This window comes from Pteropus alecto, unplaced genomic scaffold, assembly GCF_000325575.1.
Source record: "Pteropus alecto unplaced genomic scaffold, ASM32557v1 scaffold63, whole genome shotgun sequence".
NCBI lineage: Eukaryota > Metazoa > Chordata > Mammalia > Chiroptera > Pteropodidae > Pteropus > Pteropus alecto.
The window spans coordinates 1,940,339-1,954,570 of NW_006434897.1; the positions used below are offsets into that span (position 1 = coordinate 1,940,339).

Here is a 14,232-nt window from a genome sequence, read left to right on the forward strand (position 1 = left end):
AAAAAAATACAGTAACGTGTGCAATATTTCTGCCTGGATAAGTCCATCAAAATATTTAGCACCCAAAGGTTTTACTGGGCTTGTTCGGGTTGCTATCACAAAGTACCATAGATTGGGTAGCTGATAAACAACAGAGATTTAGTTCTTACAATTCTGGAAACTGGAAATCCGAGATCAGACCAGCATGATCAGGTCCTGGTGAGAGCCCTCTGCTGGGTTGCAGACTATCAGCTTCTTGCTGTATTCTCACATAGCAGAAAGGAAGAGTGACAGAGCTGGGATTTCTTTTATAAGGACATTAATCCCATTCATGAGGGCTCCACCATCATGACCTAATGGCTTCTCTAAGGCCCCAGCTCCTAACACCATCACATTGGGGGTTAGAGTTTCAACATATGAATTTTGGGGAGATACAGACATTCAGTCCATAACAGAGCTGGCCATGTAGGCACCCTCTGCTTAGCACATACAAAACCCCAGACTCTCAAAAGGAAAGCAGATGTTCAGCACAAACCATATCATTTGTACAAAGAGTCTGGGAACAATGAATGACACTTAACAGTTAGTAAATAGAAGCCAAATTTCCAGATACAGGTCAAGAGCAGAATCATGCACGTAGGCCTGTCTAAAGATATCAGTCTCAAGCCTGCTATATTAACTCTTTTCTGCTCTTAAAAATGTTCTTTGTGTCAGAATTGATTATCAAGCCTGTCCACTGGGGATAGCCTCCCCAGTTTGTGTCTATAAAGCATATCAGTGTTGAAGAGAATATTAAATGAACAACTTTTTGTTCAATGTTCCCTGGGAGAAGAAAAGATCCTCCATAGGATTCCCCTTTATATGGCAGAATGACAGTTGAAGAAAGAATGCTGACAAATTGACAAGCCTTTTCTGCACCTTATCTTGCAATAAAGTGGCCACATCTAAGGTAAACAGTCCCATACATTTGATTCTGACATCTGAACCAAAATTTATAATGCATGGTCTGACAATAAAAAGGAAATAGGATGGAAGACTAGGTTGCATTTACGTAGTCACTGCATATGTGTGGGTTCTTTCTCTGATAAGAATCACAGGAGCTATTTCTCAACAATAGACCATTTCTTTGACAACAGTGACTTGGAGCAAAATTTGATTATGAACTCATCTGTAATTAAATACAGTGAATAGATGTCCTTCTACTGGTCATTAACAACATTATAAATTTCAAATTTCACATGATAGCACTATTTAGTGCCATATTGATTATTAAACATGAAAGTGCAGGGATTATTAAATCATGGATTGTGAACTTGCTGCACAATTGTCTAAGTGGATCTTGCATCTTGAGAAAAAAATGCAGCATAAAAATATTAGCCGTGCCGTATATCAATTGCACATGAAGTTTATAAAACATATTTTAAAGCTTTTAATCATCAATTTTACTATACACAGCTTAAAAGGGTTTTTGAAAAGTAATATTTATTATAAATTTAATTTGAATCATTCAAATCTGTTTATATTGAATGTCATTGTTTAAAGGGAAATATCTCCTGGAACTTTATTGATATTATTATTGATTGATCTAAACTCAACTCTAAAAACAAATTACCAGTAAAATTATTACAGCATTTGGAGAACTAAAAATATCAGTAAAAGTTATTTCATGTCATTTGCTAGAATGTTATATGAACCAAAAAACACATTGACATTTTACAAAAAAGGAAACCATTTTTATAGTTAATCAACGCTCATTTAAGAATTCTTTATATTCTATGTTTTATAATCTTGAGTGTTAAATTTTAAAATTAAGGTATGAGAAACACTGGCAGAAAGATGATATTTTGAAACTCTGGGTGTGGGTGTCATAAACCAGGGGAATACACATGCTGCAGAGAGACTAGACAGAGTCAGGGGAACAAGAGCCTTTAATGAGTAGTTGAAGAGAGAAAAGTCAAGAGTGAATATTGAGAGGAGACAAAGAAGTAGTGAGATGAACACATTTTATGTGGACATTATCATCTAATTGTATTTTCTAGCTAGCACTGCTTGAGTAAATTAGAAGTTATGAAAAATGCTCAATAACTATTATCTGAGAAATAAGGAAGAGACATCAACACTACCTGTCAAACATAACCTAAATTCAGTGCCTATATTGTAAACTAAGAGGTTTACAAAATCATGTATATTTTTATGTAGTAATCCATTATAAGCTAAGAATTTTGTTTGGAAATGTCAAACTACAAATCTGCCTCAAGATCTTTTTAAAACACTTTCTTAGATTAAAGATAGAATAAAAGTACAAGATCATTTTTATTACTCAGTGTTAGATTAGCTCAAAATATTATGCTTAAACTCATTTAAGCAGTTTTTCTCTTAGAATCAAAATAAGCTATCTTTGAAGTTATTACTCTTACTTACAAATTATAATAATTCATAACTGCTCAATTCAATTTAACAAACATTAATTAAGTACCAAATGGTAGCAGATACTGTTCTACATGCTTTGAGTACATCATAATGTTAAAAAAAATGGTCTTCCTAAATAAAAATATAAATTACATAGTTTGTTAAAAGATGATAAATGCTATTCATAAAAAAAAGGCAGAGAAAGGTAAGGGACATCAGAGTACTGTGGGGTGTGCTGGGATATGTTGGGGGGCAGATTGCAGCATTATTAAATAAGATGACAGGATAGATCTCATTTGTTGGAAAACTAGTGAAATCTGCAACAGACTGGGAATAAAAAGGAACAGAAAGCAACACTTGGCTCAGAAGCTTTGTAATTTTGTTTTAGATAAAGTTGTTAGTGGAAGGTGTGCCTAAAGAGAGATGTGATATTTTGTGGTTGTTACATTTTATATTCTTTTTAAATTTTTTTGTCACGTGCTTGTGAATACTATGTTATTATAAAGCTATCTGATTGTGGGGAGAAAAAAAAAACACGCCACGGGATATATTAAGCACCAGATGAGTGTTTAGAGTTCAGTATTATAAGAGTTTAGTGTCTTATTAAGAACTGAATGTTTGGGCATATCTCTTGAAAGAGGCTAACTTGGGCTGAGCGTTTATTCATTCAAACATTTACATAATGTGTTGCATGTAGTATGTTTAAATTCATTCTTTTAGTAACAATTAAAGATTTTTGTCATGCCAGAGCATGACATAATCATGTATGTGCATTATTAAGATTTATTCTAGTTCTTCACACTGACCAGTTAGAAAATCATTACGTCAACTAGATAATAGAGATAAGAATAAAATGGAAGCCGGGAATGTTAGTTAAATGTGAATGTATAACTAGTAGAAAAAAACAACTAATTAAAAATACTCTTAGAGTAAAGAATAACATCAACATTTAAATAAAGCATCAGTGATTGGAACGTTAATCATTGCATTGGTGGAAATAAGAATGTTGAGGAGGAAATACAGATCTACACAGGAAGGGAAGCTTCATCTGCAATACATTAGTTTAAAGATCTCCTGTCTGTGGAAATCAATTAGAAATGTAGGTCTGGAACTAAAAGAGGGTTTGTAGATAAAAGTTGGAACTTATTTGCATGAAAATGATACTAGAAGACACAAGTAAATTAGATAGCTAGACAAAAAAAAAACAGAACTGAAGATTTCCCTTGTTTAAAGAGCAAGAGAAAGAGAGAGAGGGAGAGAGAGAAAAAAAGAGACAGACAGACAGACAGGTTATTGAAGGAAAAAAGAAAAAGAGTGATCAGAACCAGGAAAATGCTTGTGTCATGGAACTAAAAGACTTTAAGAAAAAAAAAAGAAGAAAGCTATAGGAATACAAAGAAGACTGTGTAAACCAAATAGCATAAGTGAAAATGTTGGGAAATAAAAACTGGATTGGAATAGAACAAAGGCCCATCTCAGGGACTACTGACAAATGTGAGTACAATGTTGTCAATATGACCATTTAAATGCCTATTATACTTAAACTGTGAGAAGGCAATTGGAGTTTGTGTTTTGTTTTTTTTTCCTGGCTCCATGAGTAATGCATATACATTATGAAAATATGGAATGTCTCTAAAATATAAATAAGAAAATAAGCTGGCATATCATAAGTCTTAAAATAATGCTAGTTTTATATTTTATTATGCATATTTTATAATTATAATAATTATAATTCATCATAAATACTTATTATGTGATTAATATTCTTATCCAGAATGTTTTTTTAATCTATTCTATGTACCAAGCTTATGGTGCTTTATACAGTTAATATATCTGAGTTTCAAAGCAATTGCTACTAGTATTTCTTTTTTATAGATGAAGATACTGTGTCAAGAAAGATTGAGTGACTTGCACAAAGTTTCAGAGCTAATCTGTTTCGGAGCTGAGATTCAAACCTAAGTAATCTATCCCTTCTCATGTTCGAGATGTTACACTGTCTCTCCATTGCATGAAAGAATGTGCTGAGATTTATTTATTTAACCTACATTTACTTTTTATATTCAGGGCCTTTTCAAATTGTTCTCTGTTACAGGTAATGCTGCACCAATAGAGACATCTCTGTGCACATCTCTAATTTTATTTTCTTAGGATAACTTCCAAGAAGTAAAATGTTTGTTCAAAGCCCATGTACATTTTTAAAGAACTTGATAAATATTGCCAAATTTCTCTTCAGAGACTATCAGTGTATGCTCCCTAGAAAACTTTATGAAAGTCTGAGTATTATATGTGTGTGTGCATACACACATACACACTTCAAAGTTACTTGAAAAGTTTCCCTGAAAAATCTAAAAATTTAATAATACAAGATTTACAATGATGTTTACATTGTAGAGTGTTAGAGAAATGTATTTCATAGCTATACGGACAGAGGTTGTTTGTTTAGAGGCAGGCATAGTAATTTTTAAACTACTACAATCGTTTAGTCACGCCATAATGAGAATGTCAATTAAGAAAGTTAATGGGGATGAAATGAAAACCAAGGAGTAGAGGCATTACTTATAGGACATTGTGTTTAGTAAAAGAATAACTACAACAACAATAACAACAACAACAACAACAACAACAAGAGCCTGGAATATATCTTCAGTGATTTTGAATTCCTAGGTAGGAAATTGAGAGAGCTAAAGGAAACAAGTTTCTTTGTTTGTGGTATAATTTACAGAGTTAAACTTGCTGTATTTGATGTATAGTCTATGAGTTTTTGACATATGCATAGTCATATAATCACTACTACAATCAAGACAAAGAACAGTTCCAACACCTTCCAAAATTTCTTTATGTACCTTTATAGGAAAACCTTACATCCACTCCCAGTCTATGGCAATCAGTGATCTGTTTTCTTCCCTTACAATTTTATCTTTTCCAGAATATCTTATAAATATCTTTAAGTTCTTTAAAGAAGCATGATTTGAAAAACTATACACACTGTATGATTTCATTTATAAGATATTCATCTATGTTGTTACCTGCATTCCCTTTTATTATCGAGTAGGGGAGTCCACTATATGGATATACCAGTGTTTGTTTACCCATTTACCAGTTGAAGGATATTTTGGTGGCTTCCAGTTTGGTGTGATTATGAATAAAGCTGCTAAAAACATTCACATACAGTTTTTGTGTGAGTGTCAGTTTTCATTTCTCTTGAATAAATACATAGGAGTAGTGTAGCTTAATTGTAAAATAAGTATAGTTTAACTTTATAAAGAATGGCCAATCACTTGGCACTTGCACTAGTAATATATGAGAATTCAAATAGCTCCACCACCAACATCTTACCAGCACTTGGCATTATCAATATTGTTTATTTTACCATTTTAATAGGTGTACAGTATCGTGATTTTATTTTGCATTTTCCTAATGACTAATGATGTTGACCGTATTTTAATATATTTTCCAGTGTTTTTAATTCTTCATTTGATTTATGTTATGACTCTGAAGAACAAGGTGAAAACAGTTGATAATATCAAATAAAAAACATTGAATCTCCTAAGTCATGGCTAAAGGTAAATCTTTTGAGACAGGGCTAATACATTTGGTAAAGATCACTGATTGTTTAAATGAGCTTTAAAATGATATTTGGAGGGTTGAGAAAAAAGATCCTAGAAAGCAATATCAAGAACAACAGATTTAGTAAAATAAAAAAAATTACAATGGATAATTTGAAGGAAGTCATAAAGATGGTTGGAAATAATATTTCCATCCATCTATGTACCAACGAATATGAGTAATTAAAACAAGGAATTTAAAATTTTAACATAAACAAATATTGGCATTTCTAGGAGTTGTTGTAAGGTGCATATGAAGTGATTCCAGAGCCCTAGAAGAATAAGCCCCTGATTTGATAGACACAATATTGATAAAAGGGGAGGCAGAATAGCACTGGAAGTTAATATATCCATAAGTATGATGGTCAAAACATTTTAGAGAACACGAAATTAGGATGAAAGATAAAGAAAAGTGCCAGCATTGTGTGGGCATATTACCTAGAGTAGAATCATATGGAGGATTTGTATAAGGCCTTACTCTATGTATGACAAAACTGGCCCAGAGGCAACAAAAGGCTCCATGCTAACCTGTTAGAAACTCCATTCTGCCCCAAACAAGGATCAGTTATCTGCCTTCTGCAAAGTTATTGTTTAAATGAAAAAATAAAAAAATAAGATTTTGATGCTAAAGCAGAACTAAGCAATAAAAGTAAAAATTAAATATTACTTAAATAATTATTAATTAAATAATAAAATATTATGGAAATATATATAGCTATAACATGTCTAATATAAAGAAAGATAAGAATGAAGTAGAAGACATCAATGCAACGTGCCCTTTCATTTTATTCATCAAACATTTGTTGAGTAAATTCTAAATGAGCATTGAGAGAGACTGAGTCAGAGTGGTAAAGTCAACACAGTCTCTGTCATGGAGCTCATACATTAAGCAAATAATTATATTAAAGAATGGCACATATTAGCAAAGACAGGGTGATTTGAAAATGTAGGGAGCTCTCCAATAAGCTCAAATTTAACCTGAACATTTATGAAATATGGAAGTAGGATTAATAGAAAAGTATAACTTGAGCACCTATCAGGGTCCAGAAAGCAAAAGCCAGAATAAACGAAGATTTATGAAACATTTCTAGCCAATGACAAAGTCATTTTAATCATGTTCAGAGCAGAGAAATGAATATTGAAAGATTAGTTATACTACTTGCACAAGATAGTAGAATGTTGAATTGGCAGAAGTGTTCAACTAATTGCATTGATCACCATCAAAGAAAATAAATGGACTAAAATTTAAGAGGTTTTGAAGTCTAAGGTAGAGGTGAAGTTGTGGAAAATACACTTGAAATAAGTCCATTTCTGTAGAAAATCATGCTAATGACATGCGACCTTTAAGCTCTGAATTCACAGGAAACATGAAAAATACCAGCTCATTTCTCATCTTAAAGTTCATGCACTCCTGCTAACTGAAAAATTCTTATTTTATCATTGCTATGCTTCTAGTTTGGAGTTTTACAGAATAATAGATATGTTGGAATATAGATACATTGGAAGGACTCTGTTTCAGCAATTTTCTTCCGGATAATCAAATCATTTTGCTTATTTTATAAAATGAATAATATGTGAAATCTGTGTAGATTTAGAATATTTTAAAAATTATAACATGAATCATCAGTGCTTTTATTGCTTTGATATTTGAAGAAATATCATGAAATTTACAGATATATACTTTGAGTGTTGCTTTTAATTTAAACTAGGCAATAGAAATAGCTATGAAGACTGACTCTAAACCAATATTCCACAAATAACTATTGGAATTGCACAACTAACATTGGTGATTAAAAAAAAATCTATGTGATCTTTGAGAAACTGTGAAGAAGGGATAAAGTATTGGATGAGAATGGTGTGGTCAGCAATCTCACATTACTTTGCTTATTCATCTTTATTTTTATTTTTTTAATTTTTTTTAGTCAAGGCAACCCTTGATTGATCTCACAGATTGCAAGGACTTTCTCAGATTACAATCTTTTATTTTTCTATTTTTTTACGCCTACAGCACCTGGTCTTCCTAGGTGGTCTCCCATCCAAGTACTAACCAAGCCCAACCCTGCTTAGCTTCTGAGATCAGATGGGATCAGGTTTGTTCAGGGTAGCATGGCCATAAACACTTATTCATCGTTAAAAACATATTATCACTTCTATATGTCAGGTATTGTGCTATTCAGTGGTGACACGAAGTTTAGTAAATAAAGGAGCTGAGTCTCGACGTCACAAAAGCTCACACTCTAGTTGGCAGTAAGAAGGACACATGAGCAATTACAATTGAGTGTGATAAATTCAACAAGAAAACTTCTGAAGCTCAGATAATATTAATTAATAAAATTAATGTAATTTAGTCTTTTGACAGGGATGGAAAAGATGTCAAAAAGAAAATAATGCTTCATTCGAGTCTGATTTTTGTTGCTAATTCAAGAATAAATTGCTTATTGAGCACAGATATGTGTAAGAACTTTTAAAGGTACCTAACTATTTTTTTAAATTTTAGAAATAAAGGAGAAAAATGCAAGTCAGGAATGCACAAAAGTAGAGCTGTAGCCGATTGTGTAATGAAGTACAAATAGTTTCCATTGATAAATCAGTGCCAACCACTCTTAAGTCGTCTTTTGTAAGACTGCATACCTGATGCTGATTCATTAAGTGTTTTTATCAATGACTTGGATGAACACATAAATTTAGAAATAATAAAGCTGGGAAGGGTGGTTAAAACATTGGATACAGAATTAAAACAAAGAACAGAGATGATAAATCAAGTGTAAGATACATTTACTTATCAGTAATAATTGTGAATTCATGTTAAAATGAGTTAAATAAATATGGGATTTTAGAGATCTTTAGTGACATCAGAGCACAGAATACCTGTTAGGGCACAATGTGATACAGATGCAAAAATAGATAGACAATGAACACTTAATGCTTATGTCACATTAACAGAAGTGTAAGGTCATTTCTTTATGACAATTGTTACCATAGCCTGCTCTGATTGGACTCAGTTCACAATATGTCCAGTTCTGGGAGCCATGGGCATTATTTTATGTACTGTAATGTAGATTATTTTGGCAGAGACTTGAAGACTAGAGATGTCTAAAATATCAAGGAAGGCCACGAAAGGCACTTAAAACAAAAGCAGCAGAAGCAAGTGGAGACCAGCAGGTAAGGTATCCTGGACAAATAATCTGTAGGCACCATAATAGATGTCCTAGCAGGAAAACCATACATAGTCTCAGCAAGTTTGAGCTACTACAGCAATAAGAGAAAGTGCTGGCTGCCAATCAAACTCAAGTGGACCCTTCCTCCAGTGACCCTACAAAGGAATTGAAATAAAAGGCAAAATGGCACCTTCCAAGATGACTCAAAGAAGGATAAAGAAACAAGACCCCATTTCTAAAAGTAATGGAATAGAAGGAGGAGAAAAGAGGACTTGCATCCTGGATGTTAAGGAGACATAAAGGCCTGGTCCTCTAGAATCACAGTAGAGCTAATAGCAATGCAGAGAAATACATTACTCACCGTTTCTCAAATTTTCCTGCCTAGAACAGGTTTGATCTCTGATTCATGGGCAGGGCAGAGTCTACAGGTGAAAGTGTCATTTGCCCAATGATGAAAATAAGAATTTGCCCAATGATGAAAATAAGAATTTCTAAGAATTTGAAAGTGTCATTTGCCCAATGATGAAAATAAGAATTTGCCCAATGATGAAAATAAGAATTTCTAAGCTGATTGGTGTTTCTAAGCATAGATAATTCGGTGTTCTCCTAACTGCACTGCAGAGTTCATTCATTCCTAGTGAAACACATTAATTGAACACTGTCTTATGAGTTGAATACCATGCTAGATTCAGAGAATGTGAAAACAGATGAAACTAGTGCTTTGAAATAAAGACCACATTTTTATAGGTAATAGAGAATCATTAAAATTTATAAAGCCAGCAAGTAATGAACTAGGTTTTAGAATCAGCTAACAGCAAATGGAAGGGTTTAATAACCTATTTGCGTGGTTGAGTAATGAATGATGTTAAAAAAATATAGGCCGATTTGAAACATTTGTTAAAAGATATTAATTGGAAAAATGTTTTATGGGAAAATAGAGTGAATGTATCAATAATTTAAGTCAATTTCTCATTGCATAAGTAATATATATTTTCTTGGCAAAAAATTCTAAAAATAGAGGCACACAGTTTGGTCAAATTTTATGTGAATCTGAATTAGTTAAATGTAAAGTAGAATGTATATGAAATATTTATAGATCTCACTTCTTGAGAAAAGTGTTAAAGCAAATAACCATAAATTTAAAAAAACAGTGAAACGAGTGAATTGTAAACTGTTTACATTATTGCCACAAGGTGGTGCCATAGTGGTAACTGTGGCCAGTAATGTAAGTGTTCTTCCAAACTTTTCTCTGTTTGCATAATTATGTATTATATTTATAATCATACTCATAATTTGAGGCTTTATAAGTAAATGAAAATTTTCTGTATATCTAATGTGCAAACTGGAACTTGCTGTCTTCAGTAAATCAAATATGTTGGGGATCCATTTCATTCTTTAACCGCTGTCTAATATTCCTTAGTAAAAAGATCTGTAATTCATTTAAGTTTCGTATCAATGGTCATTTAGGTTTCTTAAAATTTTTCACTAATGCAAATGATGTTACAAAGAACATTCTAGAACAATTATCTTTGCAAACATAAGCAAGTGTGTCTGGAGTATATATTCTACCAGGAGAAATTTCTGTCTCAAAGCAAGTGAACTTTTGAATTCTGACAACTATAGTCAAATGGGTCTATTTAAAGGTTCTAACAATTTAAGCTCTAGCCAACATTGTGTGAGAACACTCGTTTTTTTCTCATATCACCAATACTGAATGTTTTCTATCTTTATAAATGTTGCTACCTGATATAAAAATGATGGTGGTGGTAAGTTATCATTCCTTCATTAGTAGTAAGGTTGAATAGGTTTTAAAATTTTTTGTGAATTTTTGTGTTTTTTGTTTAGCAATTTGCCAGCTCATATCATTTGCCACTTTTACTTTTTTCAGGGAGTTAATTTTTTTCTTTTGGATTGGTCAGAACTTTTCATACATTATAGATATTAGTCATTAGATTGAGTTATCTGATACTTTTTCCTCCTAATCTGTCATTTATCATTAAACTTTGATAATAGGGTTTTCATTGTAAATGAGTTTTAATTCTTAGGTGTTCAAATGTCAGGAATTTTCTCTTATGGCTTCTGTTGTTTTGTGTGTGTGTGTGTGTGTGTGTGTGTGTGTGTGTGTGTGTGTGTGTTTGTATTTTTTTACTTTGAAAGAATTTTCAAAAATTTTAAAGCTCTACAAAATTATTTTTTTATTTGACTGTAATATAATCATATGTGTTTTTTCAACATTTAGTATTTTTGTATATATGGAATCTGTTTTAATGGATATCCAATTATCTGAGCATGATGTATTAAATAGATGTTTTGCATCTCCAATGATTTGAAATATTATCTTATTCATGTACCAGTTCCAAATACTCATGATTTTGTGATCAGATCATCTGTACTGCTCTGCAGTTGACCAAAATCTTAACATTTCCACACAAATAAAGGCAATGGATCACAGAATTATCTCTACTTCCAAGAAACAGAAAAGGGAGCTCAGAGAGTTAAGGGTTTTGCATGAAGTCCTGTAACTGCATTAGTGGCCAACTTGGGCCTGAGAACCCATTTTTCTTATTTCTTAGTATTTTTTTCCCATTCTACTGTGAACTATGATTTGAGATCAACAGAAAATATGTCACTTTTACCCTCTCTTATTTTGATTCATTTTCAATAACAGAGGAAGCCTGCAGTAAATCCCCATGCCAGAACGGGGGCACATGTATAAATGAAAGAGCTAGCTTTATCTGTGCGTGCCGACATCCTTTTACTGGTCACAACTGTACTATCAAGCTGATGGAAGAAAATGCTTTAGCTCCAGGTAAGAAAGTGCATACACCCTTGGATTTGTTAATTCATAAAAAAAACCATTTTTTGAAAATATTTACAAATGAATATTTAAGCCTTCTTAATCTGAACTCTTATGAGAATTAATTCCTTTTACTGCTAAAAGTTATTGAATAATGCACGTGGTTTACAAGTGGAAATGTCTTTGTCAGGTAAATTTGTATTAATATACATTTGTTGAAATTTTCAAAATTGGTATAATAGAGACAGGGGTGTTTTTTTCTTTTTCCTTGTGCTTCTTAAAGGAAAATACAGATGTATATACCTGACTGGTGTAAACACTTTCTCCTCAAACAAGTTGTTAAAGAATACACTTTCGATTCATATCAGACATGGTCATTTAAAAGAAGCTTTAATAAGTGCTTAGCAGCATATTTGCCATAAAGATTAAACTAATAGTGCCTTTTGACTGAGTGAGGACTGTTAGAATATGCTTAAATGTATTGAGTAGAATAAGATGCCTCTTTTTGTCCACTTCATAATTATTGGTTGCTATAAATTTACTTCAAAAGTGTACCTGATTCTTTCTACAAGAAAATATATGCAACATTTAAAATATATTCTCTTTAATTACAGCAAAAACATTTTAAATCAGGCTTTCCTAATATGCTGCATAATGAAGAGTAAATTTTTTAGTCTATTTTTACATCTCAGCCTTTGTAAGTACAATTGGCATTAATTACATAGAAAATTCCTTTTGTCTTCTCTATAGTTCATATGACTTCATTTGGTTTCCGTTTAGCCTCTAGAAACTGTTTGACAAGGTGCTGGAAAAATTTTTTCTACATCATGTCAACTTCAGTTCCTTCAAGGGTTTTTAAAACATTCTGGCATACCATAATAATCATCGAATGCTTTGAATTTCTTTATCTCTGGAGAGATCAAAGCAACATGCAAATTAATTTTAGAGGCATTTTTATGAAGGAGGTATCAACTGTCGTTATCATTCTATCCTGATTTAAATGGAGAAACTGAGGCTCAGAGAGGCTAATCGATTTGGGGCAACTTAGCCAAGAGAAGAGGCAGGCATCCAGACACGCCTGTCCTTGTTAAATCTGATGAATGACTTTTTTCTTTCTGCTAACCATTTTTGTAACAGATAAAATGATAGAGATATGAGAACAGGCAAAACAAGACAAAAACATGAAAATTAACTTTTCACTTTTTTCCTCTAACAGATTTTTCCAAAGGATCTTACAGATATGCACCAATGGTGGCATTTTTTGTATCTCATACATATGGAATGACTACACCTGGTCCTATCCTATTTAATAATTTGGATGTCAATTATGGAGCTTCATATACTCCAAGAACTGGAAAATTCAGAATTCCATATCTTGGGGTGTATGTTTTTAAGTATACCATTGAGTCATTTAGTGCTCACATCTCTGGATTTTTAGTGGTTGATGGAAGAGACAAGCTTGCATTTGAATCTGAAAATATTAACAGTGAAATACACTGTGATAGAGTTTTGACTGGGGATGCCTTATTAGAATTAAATTACGGGCAAGAAGTGTGGCTGCGACTTGTCAAAGGAACAATTCCAGCCAAATTTCCTCCTGCTACTACGTTTAGTGGTTACTTGTTATACCGTACATAAATTAGTATGAAAGACAGACTATCACCTTTACTCAGAAGCAGTCAGTGTTTTTATTTATCTTTGCATGCACATCTGTTCTGTTTTTTAGTTTTCCTACATGTAATGAAAAACAACTTCTTTTTTAATGTGAGTAAGTCTGTATTTGATAAAATCAAATTTGTATATCTTTTGGATAACCTATATATGATGTTCTTGGTCCCTAAGAGATTTAGTGGCACAGAAAACAAAATGAATGTGTAACTATTTTTGTTTTCTCACATTATGTCATTTAAATGTAAAGTAATATTCTAAACTGGAAATCACTCAATATTGTCAGTCACAGTAGTCTTTTTAATAAAACATTAACTTGTATTATTCCTTATATATATAAATGTATAACATATATTTCCTAAATTCACAAATTCAAATAAATTAGTCAAAGACCAAGAAGTGTGTTTTTTAAAATTTGATTTTTACTCCTTACTGTTGATTTGATCAATTTTATATATTAAAATTTTTATTTGTAATCAAAAATATAAAGTTGAGTTTGGCACTTGATATATACTTAACTATTGTTCTCTTCCTGTAATGAGGTTAAAGTAAAAATTGACAAATATTTAAACATTTACACTATGTTGAAGGATATATAAGTGGACCTTTTACCTGC

General features: G+C 32.1%; 1 protein-coding gene and 1 non-coding gene across 2 annotated transcripts in view; one reads left to right on the top strand and one right to left on the bottom strand.

Moving 5' to 3' along the window:
- MMRN1 (multimerin 1) overlaps positions 1–13,586 on the top strand; it is a 55,956-nt gene extending 42,370 nt beyond the window's left edge. The window contains exons 7-8 of the mRNA XM_006910732.1: positions 11,820–11,960; positions 13,165–13,586. Coding sequence (XP_006910794.1) covers positions 11,820–11,960; positions 13,165–13,586 — 563 coding nt within the window. The remainder of the gene's footprint in view (positions 1–11,819; positions 11,961–13,164) is intronic.
- On the bottom strand, positions 7,993–8,111 carry LOC112478937. Its single transcript, XR_003046009.1, has one exon. It is a non-coding gene; the product is annotated as a 5S ribosomal RNA (ribosomal RNA).
- Positions 13,587–14,232: the final 646 nt, after the last annotated feature.